Genomic DNA, 19,618 nt, shown 5'->3' on the forward strand with positions numbered 1-19,618 from the left:
AATGGGCCCGAGAACGGTTGGAAAAAAAGGAGCGCATGGCCACATGTTAATTTACTGACAGTCATAACCGTCTACAGGAAAGATTTCGTACTTTTTTTCCGATGAGTGCTGCACCGTACGGGTACAAATTATTAATACTGAAACGAGATAAAACAGGGAAGCAGACAATTGCAGTCGACAAGAGACTAGGAGCAACTTTTGAGATTTCTGGCGACAGGCAGGTCATTCGAATGCCCGATGTCTAGTTCTATAATAGCAGCAAACACAGTTCCAAAAATTCTATGGAAATCTGTGATCAATTATATCTGCCTAGCCGAATTGAAAACAAACAGTGCACACTAACGCCGTGTAGCTGATATGTGAAACTAGCAACATCTGAATGGAGCATATTGGCAGAGCGTCAATACTTGACCTCACATGTTCAGTATTTATTGACAACACTGAGAATATTTTGAAGACCATCCATACTGCTCGTTCGTATTTGTAGTATTGTCAGTACATCGATATCCGCCCTCAGACGGTCAATATATCAACGATTTGACAATATTGCCACAGTCTAACATTGTTAGACTGTGATATTACAGAACTTGACTTGTGAGGATCCCTTTAGTTTCCGCTGTCTGCCACAGGACAGCGCTAGGAGTATTGTACTAGGTGGTCTTGGAGGCCAGCGAGCACAATCGATCTGCTCACACGATCGGCACCAAGATTTGCTGTTCCTAGACCCAAGTAGCTGCACTTGCGTCGACATCTGTTTCTAGCGCTCTCTGGTAACTACTCGAACGCACCTTAAAACAAACAAAACAGACGTTTTATAGACCAGAAAAAGTTCATTGTTTTATTAATGCATGCTATCTGAAATTTATAAATATAATAAAATATCCGTGTAATCTAGCTTATTGCATTTTAGCTAATTTCGTCGCAAACAGTTGGCGATACTGACGGCATGTAAACATTAAAAAGTATAATGTATGATGCTGATTGCTGTGTTGTACGTGCAAAGTACTGCTGCGAAATATTTCTTCTGATTTGAGGAGTCGATGTAATTTATTTATTTCTTGATGTATATGACTTGCCATCCTTTGTAATCACAAAGGAAGTCAACTGCAGCTTTGTCTGCAAAGTAAGTGTCGGTTAAGTTGGCTTTGTGTGTAAAAAAGCAAATTGTCACTTGTAGACTTTGTGTGAATAAATGGAACTTGATTATTTGTTCCACGGTTTCTGTGCACGATGATTCGTTGTGTATAATGTTTCCAGGCACTACAGTGTCTGTACATCTAAAACATTTTCAAATGACAATATGCCCAAGTAGGTTTATATATATCTAGCGGTAAAAATTAAGTACGTAGGGGGCACACCCATGCAGTTTTATTTATGTTCGATATATGCCCATAATATGCTTCAAAATACTCGTGAACAACTTCTCCGTTAACGTATGTTGCTATCAATAGCGACGAGTCGTTAAGTGACGTATGTTAATACCTACTGGCACGTCACTTTCGGTGCATATATTTATAGTTTTGTCGTTATAAAGAATGGGAGAAAAAATTTGTAGCGATAACACGTTGATCTTCAGCCTAGCCCGAGGTATATAATAGCTTGATATGTGACAGTTTGATTGTGAATTGACGAAGCCGACGAATCTGATACTAAAATTTAAAAAAAGTGTTTGTAGCATGGAGGTATATACCTCCATGGTTTGTAGTGACAGTCTGAGCAGTAGCTTAGCCCGTTTGAAAAATCAATAACGTCACGGGGGAGTGGCCATATTGCTCGCGGCGTTTGTCGCTTGTTCCTGTCACCGGCCGAAGCGGACACTAGTGACGAATAGTGCTGAGTAGGAATGTTTTCTCTACACTCCGTGCATGAAGACAGCGGTACGGGTCATATTACTACCACAGTTGTGTTCTACTGTGCTACTACTACGAGAGTTGTTTTCAGATGCTAGCCTATATTGCACTTTATGTTTAACAAGTTCTTATCTGAAACGAACGAAATTCTGCTACTTTATCTATGGAATAATTGTTCTCTTATATTTGTGGTCCAGTGTATTTTTCATCCCCCCCCCCCCCGCCCGCCTCCTCTCTCTTTCTTCCCCCCCCCCCCCCCCCTCGGCCTTTCCATCAAATCTCCTTGAAACTTGATTCGAAATTAGCCAAAACTGTGCATTGTCTGTACAAATACTAATACCAACGTAGGGGAATAAAGGAAAGGTTTGGGAAGGCAAACCACTGTGAAGTGCGTGGCAGACAGTACATTCCCTTGTACCAGTTATTAGGGTGTCTTCCCATTACATTCACATATGGGATGTGGATGAATGATTTTGAATGCCTCTGAGTGTGCTGTACTTATTCTAATCTTATCCTCATGGTCCTTCCGTGAGCGATACATAGTAAGTTGGAGTATATTCCGAGACACCATTTAGAGTAAGTTCTTGAAACTTTGCTAGAGGTTTTCTCAAGACAGTTAACGTCTGTTTTCAGGAGCCTTGCAGTCAAGTTTCTTCGGCATCACTGTAACACTCTCCCAGGGGTCAAACCCACCTGTGAAGATTTGTGCTGACCTTCTTTGTATACATTCAATCTCCCCTGTTAGTCCTGTTTGGTGCAGCTCCCACACACTTGAGCAGTATTCTATAATGGGTCACACAAGTGATTTGTAAGCAATCTCCTTTGTAGACGGTTGCCGTTTCCCAGTGACAGTAAACTAGAGTCTATCACCTGCTTTACCCACAACTCAACCTATGTGATCATTCCATTCAATATCCTTACAAAGTGTTACACCCAGGTACTTGTATGAGTAAGCGAATTCCAGTATTGACTCATTCATTTTATAGGCGTGGGATATTATGTACTTTCTGTTTTGCGAAGTGCACAATTTTCCATTTCTCAACAACTAAAGCAAGTTGCCAATCTTTACACCACTTTGATATCTTAAGATCTGACTGAATACTTATGCAGCCTCTTTAAGACAGTACTTCATCATAGATAATTGCATCATCTACAAAAAGTCTGAGGTTTCTATTAATATTGTATGCAGTGTGATTGATATACAACATGAACAGCAAGGATCCCAACACACTTTCCTTGGGCAGACCCGAAGTTACTTCTACATCTGACGATGACTCTCCATCCGAGATAACATGCTGTGTCCTCCCTACCAAAAAAGTTCTCAATCCAGTCACAAATTTCACTTGACACCCCATATGATCGAACTCGTGGCAATAAGCATAGGTGTGGTACTGATTGTGAATCAAATGCTCTTCAGAAATCAAGATATACTGAATCTTCCTGCCTGCCTTGATCCAAAGATTTCAGAACATCATGTGAGAAAAAATGCTAGTTGGGTTTCACTTGATGTTTCTGAAGTCCATTCTGGTTGGGATCCAGGAGGCCATTCTGTGAAAGACATCTCATTATGTTTGAGCTCAGAATATGCACTAAGATTCTAGAACAAATATATGTCAAGGATATTGGATGGAAGCGTCAGATTCCACCCGTTTGCTATGACCCGAGATATATTGGTGTTGGGTGTGACACCACTTAGCTGTGGTGTTTTTGAGGTGGTTGGGTTTGTAAATGTCGTGTTGTATTTGGTGGTGCCCTCTGGTGGTGGATGTGGACATGCTGAGTTTAATGTGTGGTATTGGGTTAATTTGTGTTTTGGCTGTCATCATGCTAACATGGCTTTGAATTTAGGTAGTTTGTGCACTAACATAGTTGTGGAAGTGTTTTCAAGTTAACGCATGTGTAGGTATAATGTCCTAGCTAATTTGATGCTTTTCTGGTCAGTAGTGCTTAGAATTTAATATAGTAACTTTACACGCTTATCCAAGCGTAGTTCAAATACTATCACCGACCCCAAGTAATTGAAAAATGGGTTATTCATCCTCCATATTTTTAGCTTGCTTCTAGCTGATGTTATTTTTGTCTGTCCTGCATGCAGGCGTTTAGAGCATCTGTGGAATTTATTATCACACACACACACACACACACACACACACACACACACACATATATATATATATATATATATATATATATATATATATATATATATATATATATAAAACAGAGGGAAACATTCCACGTGGAAAAAATATATCTAAAAAGAAAGATGATGAGACTTACCAAACAAAAGCGCTGGCAGGTCGATAGACACACAAACAAACACAAATACACACACAAAATTCAAGCTTTCGCAACAAACTGTTGCCTCATCAGGAAAGAGGGAAGGAGAGGGAAAGACGAAAGGATGTGGGTTTTAAGGGGGAGGGTAAGGAGTCATTCCAATCCCGGGAGCGGAAAGACTTACCTTAGGGGGAAAAAAGGACAGGTATACACTCGCGCGCACACACACACACATATCCATCCACACATACAGACACAAGCAGACGTATTTCAACTATACGTCTGCTTGTGTCTGTATGTGTGGATGGATATGTGTGTGTGTGCGAGTGTATACCTGTCCTTTTTTCCCCCTAAGGTAAGTCTTTCCGCTCCCGGGATTGGAATGACTCCTTACCCTCCCCCTTAAAACCCACATCCTTTCGTCTTTCCCTCTCCTTCCCTCTTTCCTGATGAGGCAACAGTTTGTTGCGAAAGCTTGAATTTTGTGTGTATATTTGTGTTTGTTTGTGTGTCTATCGACCTGCCAGCGCTTTTGTTTGGTAAGTCTCATCATCTTTCTTTATATATATATATATATATATATATATATATATATATGATATGGTTATAATAGAATGATGTGACTTACCAAATGAAAGTGCTGGCAGGTCGACAGACACACAAACATACACACAAAATTCAAGCTTTCGCAACAAACTGTTGCCTCATCAGGAAAGAGGGAAGGAGAGGGAAAGACAAAAGGATGTGGGTTTTAAGGGAGAGGGTAAGGAGTCATTCCAATCCCGGGAGCGGAAAGACTTACCTTAGGGGGAAAAAAGGATGTGTGGGTGGATATGTGTGTGTATGCCAGTGTATACCCGTCCTTTTTTCCCCCTAAGGTAAGTCTTTCCGCTCCCGGGATTGGAATGACTCCTTACCCTCTCCCTTAAAACCCACATCCTTTCGTCTTTCCCTCTCCTTCCCTCTTTCCTGATGAGGCAAGTTTGTTGCGAAAGCTTGAATTTTGTGTGTATGTTTGTGTTTGTTTGTGTGTCTGTCGACCTGCCAGCACTTTCATTTGGTAAGTCACATCATCTTTGTGTGTGTGTATCTTAGAGAAAGCTTTTGACAGTGTTGATTGGAATACTCTCTTTCAAATTCTGAAGGTGGCAGGGGTAAAATACAGGGAGTGAAAGGCTATTTACAATTTGTACAGAAAGCAGATGGCAGTTGTAAGAGTCGAGGGACATCAAACGGAAGCAGTGGTCGGGAAGGGACTGAGACAGGGTTGTAGCCTATCCCCGATGTTATTCAGTCTGTATATTGAGCAAGCAGTAACAAAAGAAAAATTTGGAGTAGGAATTAAAATCCATGTAGAAGAAATAAAAACTTTGAGGTTCGCCGATGACATTGTGATTCTGTCAGAGACAGCAAAGGACTTGGAAGAGCAGTTGAACGGAATCGACTGTGTCCTGAAAGAAGGATATAAGATGAACATCAACAAAAGCAAAATGAGGATAATGGAATGATACTGAGGGAATTAGATTAGGAAATGAGACACTTAAAGTAGTAAATGAGTTTCGCTATTTGGGGAGCAAAATAACTGATGATGGTCGAAGTAGAGAGGATATAAAATGTAGACTGGCAATGGCAAGGAAAGCGTTTCTGAAGAATAAAAGTTTGTTAACATCAAGTATAGATTTAAATGTCAGGAAGTCGTTTCTGAAAGTATTTGTATGGAGTGTAGCCATGTATGGAAGTGAAACGTGGACGATAAATAGTTTGGACAAGAAGAGAATAGAAGCTTTCGAAATATGGTGCTACAGAAGAATGCTGAAGATTAGATGGGTAGATCACATAACTAATGAGGAGGTATTGAATAGCATTGGGGAGAAGAGGAACTTGTGGCACAACTTGTCTAGAAGAAGGGATCGGTTGGTAGAACTTGTTCTGAGACATCGAGGGATCACCAATTTAGTATCGGAGGGCAGTGTGGAGAGTAAAAATCGTAGAGGGAGACCAAGAGATGAATACACTAAGCAGATTCAGAAGGATGTAGGCTGCAGTAGGCACTGGGATATGAAGAAGCTTGCACAGGATAGAGTAGCATGGAGAGCTGCATCAAACCAGTCTCAGGACTGAAGACCACCACAACAACATATAGTTTCAGCCTATCCACATTCTATACTTCTATAAAATTGTGCTCGAACTAGGACATTATACATACACACGCATTAACTTCCTGCGTCTTTGACCCGGTCATTAGATCACTTTCGTAACACATTTAAAGCCAATCACATGGAAGAAGACGATTTCTCAATTTGCGCATGCGCGTTCCTTTCTGACATTCTCACAGCCTAGATGCCGGCGCCACTTCAGTTTACCTGAGAGCCCACTGCCCACCCAATGTTGGTTGGGGTGAGGAAGCACATTCTGACATTTGAGCTCAGTACAGCTATTGACATGGTACACATGTACCGTTTATTTTACATTTTATGCGAGTCTTTTGCCCTTTTGGGTGTTCTGTATTAATGTTGGACCATGCTTCTTCAGGCAGTTTGCAGTTTTAGTGTTCTGAAGAAGGCGTGATTATCCGCACTGAAACCTAGGTCAACATCCAGTTTGTATTTGCAGTCGAGGTGGATTCTTTATATAATTATTATTTAGTAAAGTTTCACGGGACCTCTTATCACACTGTAATTTGCCCAGTTAATTGTTAGACGATTAAAGTTTCAACCAATGGTTACAGTATGATTAGGCAAATTACGTACAAGTGAACTGAGGTTCTCTCTAAAGTTTTTGGTTATGTCAGGAGATAAGTCTCATTGGTGATAGAAGGAACCAATTATCATTTTATGCCCATCCCTGAAGAAGAACTCTGAGGTGGCACAAGCATGTGGTTGTGTTTACCAAAAACCTCAGTTCTGTTGCATTTGGACTGAGAAGTCTACCATAGTGTTGGCCTGCAGACAGGCACACTTTCACTCAGTTCTGTCCCGTTGTTGCATAATCTTCTGGGGCATTGCAGATAATGTGAGAAACATGTGTATTCCACAATGGTATACAATAAGACTGGGTGTAAAATTAATAATTGAACGCCTTGTAGGAGCCTACACTTGTGTACCAGCACATATCCTTCCTAATGGTATTTGTGGGTAATAACAAGAGTGAATTTAGGATGAACTCGGCAAAACATAATCACAATACAAATGTTCAAATGTGTGTGAAATCTTATGGGACTTAACTGCTAAGGTCATCAGTCCCTAAGCTTACACACTACTTAACCTAAATTATCCTAAGGACAAACACACACATCCATGCCCGAGGGAGGACTCGAACCTCTGCCGGGACCAACCGCACAGTCCATGACTGCAGTGCCTTAGACCGCTCGGCTACTCCTCGGCTAATCACAATACAAAAAGTAGAAACAGTTTCCCTATAGACTACAGATTTCTCTCTAGTGTTGAGAATGGATATTTTTTTGCATATTATGGTGAAAGTCCATAACAGCCTGCCAGTAGATTTGAGGCAGGAAATTGAAAATTTCCAGATATTTAAAGAAAAGCAAAAGAATACCTCAGCAGGCACTCTTACAACTTGTCAAAATAGTAGGATCTAAGAAAGTAAATTTTGCCTAGTATATTAGGTAAATACTTTGCAAACAACTGTATCACCTCTCTAAATGCTGGCAAAGTCACGTAAATGCTTTGTTTGAAGTATTAGGTCAGAATAGTTCTCGTAGTATAGGAGAATGAAGAAGACTGGCTTTATGCAGCTATCCATGCTAAACTATCCCGTGCAAGCATCTTCATGACCAAATAATACTACAACCTACATCCTTCTGAATCTGCTTACTGTATTCTTCTTGTGGTCTCCTTCTATGATTTTTACCCCCACTTCCCTCCAATTCTAAACTAGAGTGCCCTTGATCTCTCAAAATGTGCCCCACCAACCCAGCCCCACTTTTAGTCAAGTTGTGCCACAAATTTCTTCTTTCCCCAGTTCTAGTCAGTACCTCCTCGTTAGTTACTTCGTCTACCCATCTAATCTTCGGCATTCTTCTGTAGCATGGCGTTTCAATAGCTTCTAATCTCTTCTCATCTAAACTATGTATCACCACTGTTTCACTTCCATACACGGCCACACTCCAGACAAATTTCTCTTCATCAGAAACGCTTTTGTTGTCGTTGTCAGTCTAAATTTTACATCCTCTCCATTTCGGGCATGACTAGTTATTTTGCTGCCCGTATGGCAAGCATCATCTACTGCTTAAAATGTCTTGTTTCCTAATCTAATTCCCTCAGCATCACATGATTTAATTTGACTACATTTAATTATCTTTGTCTTGCTTTTGTTGATGTTCATCTTGTATCCCCCCTTTTGAGGCCCTCTCCATTCTGTTCAGCTGCTCTTCAAACTCCTTGGGCATCTCTGATAGAGTTGGAGTGTCATCGGCAAACCTCAAAGTTTTTGTTTCTACTGGACTTTAATTCCTTTTCTAAATTTTCCTTTGGTTTTCTTTGCTGCTTGCTTAACGTACAGATTCAGTAACATTGGGATAGGCTGCAACCCTCTCTCACTATCTTCTCAACCATTGCTTCCCTCTCGTGCCCCTGGACCTCCATTATAACTACCATCTGATTTCTACACAAGTTCGAAACAGCCTTTTGCTGCTTGTGCTTTACCCAAGCTACATTCAGAATTTCAAAGACAGTATTCCAGTCAACATTGTCAAAAGCTTTATATAAGTCTGCAAATGCTATAAACATAGTTTTTACCTTTCCTTAGCCCTTCGTCAAAGAGAATTTCACACCTGTCAGCAACTGCTTTCTTTCGCATTGGAATTACTGCATTGTTCTGGAAGTCTGATGCTATTTCCCCTGTCTCATAAATATTGCACATCAGATGGAAGAGTTTTGCCATGGCTCTCTCTCCCAAGTCTATCAATAGTTCTGATGAAACGTTGTCTGTTCCTGGGGTCTCATTTCGACTTTTGTCTTTTAGTGCTCGATCAAATTCTTCTTGCAGTATTGTATGTCCTATCTTGGCTTCATTTGTGTCCTTTTCCATGTCTGCAGTATTGCCTAAAAGTTAATTTAGATTAGATTAGATTAGATTAGATTTACTTTCATTCCAATTGATCCGTAGTGAGGAGGTCCTCCAGGATGTGGAACATGTCAGAAAAACAACAATACATGACAAATATTTACAATTAAAACAAATAAGCTAATGTACCATTCCACAGGTCCCAAGTGGAATGATCGTCATTTTTTAATGAACACTAAGAGTAATTTTACAAATACTAATGCACTGAATTTAAAATAAAAAAAGTTTTTTATTTATTTATAAGGTAATACAACTACTGTAATACTTATTTACAATGAACACATTACTGCACTGAAATGGTGCAGAAGTTATATTATACTAACACACACACACACACACAAATTTTCAATGAACACATTACTGCACTGAAATTGTGCAGAAGTTATGTTGTACTTATATACAAATCAGTTGGTTTTACTAAGAAATTCATCAATGGAGTAGAAGGAGTTGGCCACCAATAAATCCTTTAGGCTTCTCTTAAACTGAATTTCATTGGTTGTTAAGATTTTTATGGCTGCTGGCAAGTTATTGAAAATGTGTGTTCCTGAATAATGCACACCTTTTTGTACAAGACTAAGTGACTTTAAATCCTTGTGAAGATTATTCTTATTTCTAGTATTGATTCCATGAATTGAGCTGTTGGTTTGAAAAAGTGATATATTTTTAATGACAAATTTCATTAAGGAATAAATATATTGGGAAGCAGTAGTTAGTATCCCTAGTTCCCTAAACAGGCTTCTGCAGGATGTTCTTGAGTTCACACCACATATAACTCTCACTGCACGTTTTTGTGCCCGGAAAACTTTAGCTTGGCTTGATGAATTACCCCAAAAAATAATCCCATATGACATTATGGAATGAAAGTAAGCATGGTATGCCAGCTTTTTCATTTTTATATCCCCTATGTCTGACAAAATTTGCATTGCAAACAGAGATTTGTTAAGACGCTTCAGCAGTTCTGTGGTGTGCTCCTCCCAGTTGAATTTATTATCAAGCTGTAATCCCAAGAATTTAACACTGCCCACTTCTTCTATCTTCTTGTCATCGTATGTTAGACATATACTCTTGGGACACCCCTTACAAGTTCTGAACTGCATGTAGTGTGTTTTTTCAAAGTTTAGTGACAAAGAATTGGCTAGGAACCAGTGATTAATGTCCACAAATATTTTATTGGGTGATCTTTCTAAGACTACATTTGACTTGCTATTTATTGCAATGTTTGTGTCATCGGCAAACAAAACAAACTTGGCATCTGGTAATGTTACTGATGAAAGGTCATTGATATACACAAGAAATAGTAAGGGCCCCAATATGGAACCTTGTGGGACCCCACATGTAATTAGTTCCCAGTTGGATGAGGCCTGATAGCTTGATACATGTCTCTTTCCTAATAACACCCTTTGTTTCCTGCCAGAGATATAAGATTTGAACCATTTTGCAGCATTTCCTGTTATACTATAATATTCTAGTTTACTTAAAAGGATATTGTGATTTACACAGTCAAATGCCTTTGACAGATCACAAAATATACCAGTTGCCTGCAATTTTTTGTCTAATGAATTAAGCACATTTTCACTGTAAGTGTAGATAGCCTTCTCAATATCAGAACCTTTTAGAAATCCAAACTGTGACTTTGACAGTATGTTATTTGAGATAAGATGGTTATAAAGACGACTGTACATTACTTTTTCGAAAATTTTTGAGAATGCTGGCAACAGTGAAATTGGACGGAAATTTGATGCTATTTCTTTATCTCCCTTCTTAAACAGTGGCTTAACTTCAGCATATTTAGGCCATTCAGGAAATATTCCACTAATAAACGACTGGTTACACAGATAGCTTAATATGTTACTTAGCTCAGAATCACATTCTTTAATTAACTTTGTTGATATTTCATCATACCCACTAGATGTTTTTGATTTTAAAGATTTTATGATGGACATTATTTCTGTTGGGGTAGTGAGGGTCAAATTCATATTAAGGAAGTTACTTGAAATGTCTGGTCTAAGGTAATCCATAGCAGCATCTACCGAACCTGACAACCCCATCTTGTCAGTAACAGTTATAAAATGTTTGTTAAAAAGTTCTGCAACACTATACACATCTGTCACCAATGTATCATTTACTCTTAATGCTATTTGTTCCTCTTCATGCCTGGTTCTACCGGTCTCCTCCTTCACTATATCCCATATTGTCTTTATTTTGTTATCTGATATGACTATCTTTTCCTTGTAATATATTTGCTTTGACATCCGTATTACAGTCTTTAATATTTTGCAGTATTTCTTATAATGTGCTATAGCATCAACATTGGAAATGTTTCGGAGTGACAGATACAGTTTTCTTTTTGTTTTACAAGATACCCCTATTCCTCGAGTAATCCATGGCTTCTTTGTAGACTTTGCTCTAACCTTGGTAAGTTTTGGGGGAAAGCAGTGTTCGAATAAGGTAAGCACTTTATTAGCAAAAATGTTATATTTTTCATTCATGCCATGAACGCTGTAAACATCAGTCCAGTGAATGTCTCTGAGGAGTGTCCTAAAATAATCAATTTTTGGCTTACTGATTACCCTTTTGAGCTCAGATTTAACAGATTTTATATCCTGTTCAGTATTAACATTTAACAGAAGGAACTGCATGTCATGGTCTGAGAGGCCATTGACTATTGGTTTTGTAATATAATTTTGTTCATTGGACTTTTCTATAAAGATATTATCAATGGCTGTTTGTGAGCAAGTGGCTATCCTAGTGGGGAACTTTACTGTGGGAATTAAGTTGAATGATAGTGTTACTAACTCAAACAAGTTCTTATTGGGAGAGTCTTTAAGGAAATCTACATTGAAATCACCAGCAACCACTATTTCTTTGTTTAATCTCTCCTGTATAGACCCTCTGTGTACTCCTTTCACCTTTCTCTTCCCCACTTCAGACTGTTTTCGCTGTGAGCTCTTGATATTTATATAGCTGCTTCTCTTTTCTCCAAAGGCCTCTCTAATTTTCTTGTAGCCAGTATCTATCTTTCCCCTAGTGAAATATGTTGCTAAATCCTTTCATTTGTTCTCTAGACATTCCTGTTTAGCCATTTGGCACTTCCTTTCTAAATTCGGTATTTCCTGGTTTGTTCAAGGATTTATACTATATCATGTCTTTTTATCTATTTATGTCATCTCTCAAAGCTACCTATTTGTCCTCTACTGTATTCCTCTACTGTATTCCCTAACACTCCATCTGAAACTCACAATCTGGTTATTTCAACTGATCAAGGTCCCCATTTCCTTAATTTTCTACCTCTTTGCAATTTCTTCAGCTTTATTCTGCAGTTCATAACCAATAAATTGTGGCCAGAATCCATTCCTGTGCCTGGAAATGTCTTAAAATTTAAAATTGGTTCCGAAATCTCTGTCTTTCCATTATATAATCAGTCTGAAACTTACTGTTGTCTCCACGTCTCTTCCACCTGTACAACCTGCTTTCCTGATTCTTAAAGCATGTGTTAACAATGATTAATTATGCTCTGTGCAAAATTCTACCAGGCGGCTTCCTTTTTCATTCCTTTCCCTGAGTCCGTAGTCACCTACTACTTTTCCTTCTCTTTCTTTTCCTGTGTCGTCCATACATTTCTTTAATCTCTTCGTCATCTACAGAGCTTGTTGGCATATAAATTTGCACTACTGTGGTGGGTGTGGGATCCGCTACAATAATGTGTTCACTCTGCTGTTCACAGTAGCGTACTAGCATTCCTATTTTCTTATTATTAAACCTCCATGTGCATTACCCATATTTGATTTTGTATTTGTAACTCTGCATTCACATGACCAGAAATACTGTTTCAGCTGCCACCAAACTTTATTAATCCCCACTGTATCTAACTTCAAGCTATCCATTTCCCTTTTTGAATTTTTTAACCTAACTGCTCAATTAACGGATCTAACATTCAACACTCTGATTGGTAGAATGCCAGTTTTGTTTCTCCTGATGACAACAGCCTCCTGAGTATTCTGCAAATGGGGGACTATTTACCTCCGTAATATTTCACCCAAGAAGATGGCATCATCAGTTAACAATACAGTAGAGCTGCATGCCCTCGGGGGAAAATTATGACTGTAATTTCCCCTTGGTTCAGCCGTTTGCTGTACTAGCACAGAATGGCCGTTTTGGTTGGTATTACGATACCAGATCAGTCATCCAGCCCCTGTTGCCAATGTAATTACTGAAAAGGCTGTTGACCCTCTTCAGCAACCACACATTTGTCTGGCCTCTCAACAGATACCCCTCTGCTGTGTTGGATGGTACAGCCATCTGTATCACTGAGGTATGCAAGCCACCCCACCAATGGCAAGGTCCATGGTTCTTTGGGGAGGGGGGGTTAGCTCTGGTCATAATTTGCTGTTACTATTCTCTAAAGTGGCTGCTTCTGCCCATTGCTTGACTCATTCCAAATATCTAAAAGATGTTCTAAATGATAGCATCTACTGGATAGGATTTGTGAATCAGTGAACGAACATGTGAATAATAGAAATTCACAATCCTTGAAACCAGATTCATGGCAGAGCACATAACTCAATTCTGAAAGCTGAACAAGACAACGTGTATATGGAAATTATTTTTGTGCTTTTTTACTATGATTGGGTACATGACTGTTCTGTTAAATCTGAATTTTAGTGTCAGCCTCAAAAACTATTAGTACAAAAACTATTAGTACATTCCAGTTGGGCTACAGTGACTGCTGCAGTCTCCAGAAATCGTGAACATTTTTGACTTCTATGTGTGGCTCCTGCTTATAAGACAAAAGAGAAAAGCAGATTATTGTCTCAGAAATATTATCACTAGTTTCAAAACTGCTGTCGTCAAATTTGGAGCTAGATTCTTCAAGCAGTCCCAGAATTTCATCATCAGCACGGCAGACTTTTGCAATCAAGACAACTACAGAGGCACATTGTGACAACTAATTTGTAGGAACTGTTCATGTGTCTGTAACATATTTTTCAAGTCACATAGCAGTTGTGAAAGCTGGAACATCCATCTGGCCACTCTCCGAAGTACTAAAACAACGAACAGTTGACTTTGACCCTTCACTTCTTGGAACTAATGTATTGTGAAGTAAAAATTACGAAAGCTTAGCTCTGAGATTCTTATAGTGCTGACTATGAGGGAAATCATAACACATATGTAGTCTCTCTGGGCAGCGACTGGAATATGTTAAAGGGTCACATGTGAACAGCAAGGTGGTGTAATGTTTTGGATTGTGAAGAGGGTGTGAAATTTATATTTTTCTGTACCTAAAAGTAGTTGCAAGCCATCCAACGAACCCACTCTTACGGTTGCAGGCGACGTGATGTATGCTGAGAAAAATTACAACAAAAAATGCAGGAAATATGCCAGAATCAGTGGCAACAATCGTAAAACCGTGTGGTGGTGTATAGTAGATAAGAATCGAAATACTCACTGATGATGGCGATATATATGTCAATGAAACTAGTTTGGGAACAAATAAATAAGTAAATAAAACAAAAAAAGTGTTTTGCATCAAGGTGGACCCATAGTCCCAAATTGTTGGCAAAAAATGTATTTGTTACACACAAGCGTGTAACCTAAGGGTGGCAATTCTGTTGAAAACCTAGAATTCTCAAGAATTACACTTTACCTGGAAAAATCAGAGAAATCTCAGGGAATTGTGTCTGTTTAACCTATCATTGAAATTGGATTTTATTTATAAATCACAAATTTTAAAGTACTTAATATCTCAAAAGTGTGTTAATTATATGAATATTATTCCATATAAATTATCGATGTTTGAAAACGGTGGTTAAACTACTGCGTATGGCTGGTATATAGCTCAGCTGAGAGGAAGGAAAATTCATATTGTGGTACGCTGCCCTGCCCCCCCCCCCCCCCCCCCCCCTGCACCCCCATCAGTAATTTATCAGGAGCACCTGGAATCTTTTTTTTTTCACACACACACACACACACACACACACACACACACACACACACACACAATAAATAAATGGAGATTATGGTTTTATGTACTGTCAGGTACTAGGTCCCAAGAAATGGAGCATGATCACATGGTGTGTAAGGAAATGGGCCACATTCTTTTATAGGAAAACATCACAACATTTGCCTTTAGCGATGTAGGAAAATCACTGGGAGCCTAAATGCAGATGGATGAACAGGGATATGAACTGTTGTCCCACAAAACATGAGTCCAGAGTCTTACCCCAGCACCTGCCCACTAGGTGCACGAGCGTTAGAAAGAAGTGAGACGAACATTACTGTCCCTTATGTTAACACGTTCATTGCCACGTCACCCGTATCTGGGTGACACACAAGTTTCCATGGAAGGCCCTGTCACCCACTTATGCGTGGCCTCCTTGTTGTTAAACTTAATAGAATTTTTAGTTGGGATTTTCAAAGGAATTTAATGGAATACACTGAAATATAACTATATGATATACAACAGAAATGTACAAACAGTATACACATTGTACTATATGTTTTATTCAGTTAACTGTTTAGGATAACATATTACATTATACTTTGTCACATAGTGTTTGTTAAAACACGCTGAACACGTTTGAGGTGATGTTGGACAGTTGTAATAATAGGTCGTAGCTTGTTTACATTTTTCTGTGTTTTTTGGGGTTCAGCAGTTTCCCTCTTTTTTTGGTGACATATTCCACACATCCTTTGTATAGGCTTGCCTGCTGATTCATAAGAATTTCTAAATGGTGGGACTCAATCCTTGTTTTATATATGATACTGTTGGTCATAGCATTTTCCATGGACAATCATTTGGTAACAACATTTTCCCCAAATTTTCTTATTTCTACGCGTATTTATGGGTTTCTGGTACATGATGTGAGCATTTACTATACTTGTTCCTAAAAGAAAATGTAATGCTGGTTTCAGATACCACTTTGTACCCTTTGGTATCATTGTGTCATATGACATCATGTATTCGCTTCTGTCAATGTTAGATTTTCCATTGTTATATGCCAATATTTCCAAAGAAGCCCATTTTGGGGGGGGGGGGGGTGGTTAGTGTTTAACGTCCCGTCGACAATGAGGTCATTAGAGACAGAGCGCAAGCTCGGGTTAGGGAAGGATTGGGCAGGAAGTCGGTCGTGCCCTTTCAAAGGAACCATCCCGGCATTTGCCTGAAACGATTTAGGGAAATCACGGAAAACCTAAATCAGGATGGCTGGAGACGGGATTGAACCGTCGTCCTCCCGAATGCGAGTCCAGTGTGCTAACCACTGCGCCACCTCGTTCGGTAAGACCATTTTGGAGGATGATTGCAGTTTGTAGACTCTGAGCTTGATGTTCTAATAGGTTTATTTATTGTTGATATCATCCTAACATTGTGAATATTCTTCCACAATACCGTTATCGTCTTTATGTGCTCTCTTAAATGGGTACAACATTACAAAATGTGGCATAAATTTTTTGTTGTGCCATGCAGTTCCAGTGACATGCATTTTGAATTTTAGACATTTGACTGCTAGTTCGTAGCTCATGTAAAAGTTGTCAACAAACAGTTTCCTTCATTTAGCAATTTAGCTGAAAGTTCAGTGCAGATATTTTTGGCTATGCCAGTTCACTTTCTTCCACTGGTATCTCATCCAGAATATACTTACTCCCACTGGTATCTCATCCAGAATATAGTTTCACGGACCATGTGTACCTTTTGGTGCGGCACAATTTGAAAAGCTTTATACTCTACTTATGCAATTTTGTTAGTATGTATTGACTGAACCTTAGTCATCCCCTCCAACAAACCATTGTCTCGTCAACCACAGTATCTTCACCTGGCTAAAAGACTTCTTGATAATTGTCTGTCAGTATGTTTGCACGTGAGGCAATACTGACCCTACGACTTATCTTAGGAAATAGATTAAGGAAAGGCAAACCTACGTTTCTAGCATTTGTAGACTTAGAGAAAGCTTTTGACAGTGTTGACTGGAATACTTCTTTCAAATCTGAAGGTGGCAGGGGTAAAATACAGGGAGCAAAAGGCTATTTACAATTTGTACGGAAAGCAGATGGCAGTTAGAAGAGTCGAGGGACATGAAAGGGAAGCAGTGGTTAGGAAGAGAGTGAGACAGGGTTGTAGCCTCTCCCCAATGTTATTTAATCTGTATATTGCGCAAGCAGTAAAGGAAACAAAAGAAAAAATTCGAAGTAGGAATTAAAATCCACGGAGAAGAAATAAAAACTTTGAGGTTTGCTGATGACATTGTAATTCTGTCAGAGACAGCAAAGGACTTGGAAGAGCAGTTGAATGAAATGGACAGTGTCTTGAAAGGAGGATATAAGATGAACATCAACAAAAGCAAAACGAGGATAATGGAATGTAGTCGAATTAAATCGGGTGATGCTGCGGGAATTAGATTAGGAAATGAGATGCTTAAAGTAGTAAAGGAGTTTTGCTATTTGGGAAGCAAAATAACTGATAATGGTCGAAGTAGAGAGGATATAAAATGTAGACTGGCAATGGCAAGGAAAGTGTTTCTGAAGAAGAGCAATTTGTTAACATTGAGTATAGATTTAAGTGTCAGGAAGTCATTTCTGAAAGTATTTGTATGGAATGTAGCCATGTATGGAAATGAAACGTGGATGGTAAATAGTTTAGACAAGAAGGGAATAGAAGCTTTCGAAATGTGGTGCTACAGAAAAATGCTGAAGATTAGATGGGTAGATCACATAACTAATGAGGAGGTATTGAATAGAATTGGAGAGAAGAGAAATTGGTGGCACAACTTGACTTGGAGAAGGGATCGGTTGGTGGGGCATATTCTGAGGCATCAAGGGATAACCAATTTAGTATTTGAGGGCAGCATGGAGGGTAAAAATCATATAGGGAGACCAAGAGATGAATACACTAAGCAGATTCGGAAGGATGTAGGTTGCAGTAGGTACTGGGAGATGAAACAGCTTGCACAGGATAGAGTAGCATGGAGAGCTGTATCAAACCAGTCTCAGGACTGAAGACCACAACAACAACATGTTTAGGAGTGGTAAAACTTTTCAAAGTCTGCTACTTTCATCTGTCATTTCATTGTATGCAAAATGAAAGTTTGCTAACAGTAATTCAAAATTATTACAGGACATCCTGCAGCGCGGAAATGAAAAGTTGTAAATTCAGTCAAGCATGTTCAGTCATTTCATGATGATGCAGTTTCTGCTCTGCATATCTATTAGTCTCTGTGAGTAAAAGGCTCTACACTTTGTCATTTAAGAATAGGAAAAGTGCTAATATCAGATGACAAATCCATCACACACCCATGTTTCCTGGCGAACAGAAGTGACTTGCCTGTTAGTCAGTTCATTCCGTTGGATATTATCCAGTAAGTCATCAACAGAGTTCAGTTCCCCTTCTTCTTTCTGCAGCAAATTCAACCAACATCTTGTCAAGGTTTCCACTTGCATATGATTCCTCCAGATCGGGGTCTGAACTCGTTAAAATTCTATTTAGCACTTTCCATCTAAAATACACTACTTTTCATCTAAAACACGCTACTTTGTCACCACTATTCACCTCACTTTCATTTATTCTTTTACATCGTCTGAGGAACATTATGAGGATACGAAGGTCATCTACGGGCGACTCACTGTATGCTTCTCGACTCAGTGGTGGATCTGGAATAACTGCAGTGAGATCACAGGCAGTTCTCTAGCTGAAGTGTGTGTTACTTTCCCCATTGTGGAACTGGACACTTTGTTCTTTGTAATGAATCAAAGGTTTTGCGACATTAGATCACAGGCAAGTCGCAAGCCAACTCGAGTTGCATTGTTGCTATTCCTGCTTATCACTCTGTTTATGGAATGAAATTTTCACTCTACAGCAGTGTGTGCGCTGATATGAAACTTCCTGGCAGATTAAAACTGTGTACCAGACCGAGACTCGAACTCGGGACCTTTGCCTTTTGCGGGCAAGTGCTTTACCAAATGAGCTATCCGAGCACGACTCACACCGTCCTCACAGCTTTAATTCTGCCAGTATCTAATCTCCTACCTTCCAAACTTCACAGAAGCTCTCCTGCGAACCTTGCGGAACTAGCACTCCTGGAAGAAAGGATAATGCGGAGACATGGCTTAACCACAGCCTGGGGGATGTTTCTAGAATGAAATTTTCACTCTACAGTGGAGTGTGTGCTGATATGAAACTTCCTGGTAGATTAGTTCTGCAAGGTTCGCAGGAGAGCTTCTGTGAAGTTTGCAAGATAGGAGACTAGGTACTGGCGGAATTAAAGCGCTGTGAGGACGGGGCGTGAGTCGTGCTTGGGTAGCTCAGGTGGTAGAGTACTTGCCCACAAAAGATAAAGGTCCCGAGTTAGTCTCAGTCCGGCACGCAGTTTTAATCTGCCAGGAAGTTTCACTCTGTTTATGTTCCAGCAGTC

General features: G+C 39.4%; 1 protein-coding gene across 3 annotated transcripts in view; it reads left to right on the top strand.

The window, feature by feature from the left end:
- The first annotated feature begins 721 nt into the window (after positions 1-721).
- LOC126212955 (uncharacterized) overlaps positions 722-19,618 on the top strand; it is a 36,455-nt gene continuing 17,558 nt past the window's right edge. Inside the window, exon 1 of one of the 3 annotated variants that reach the window (XM_049940482.1) lies at positions 722-770. Coding sequence is in view for 1 of the 3 variants with exons in the window: in XM_049940480.1 (XP_049796437.1) it covers positions 1,844-1,877 (34 nt within the window). In the remaining 2 variants the exon portion in view is untranslated. Of the gene's footprint in view, positions 771-987; positions 1,124-1,809; positions 1,878-19,618 lie in introns of those variants that run through there. The other 2 variants (XM_049940481.1, XM_049940480.1) reach the window with 2 other exon arrangements.

Source organism: Schistocerca nitens, chromosome 11 (genome assembly GCF_023898315.1).
Source record: "Schistocerca nitens isolate TAMUIC-IGC-003100 chromosome 11, iqSchNite1.1, whole genome shotgun sequence".
In the NCBI taxonomy this organism is placed as follows: domain Eukaryota; kingdom Metazoa; phylum Arthropoda; class Insecta; order Orthoptera; family Acrididae; genus Schistocerca; species Schistocerca nitens.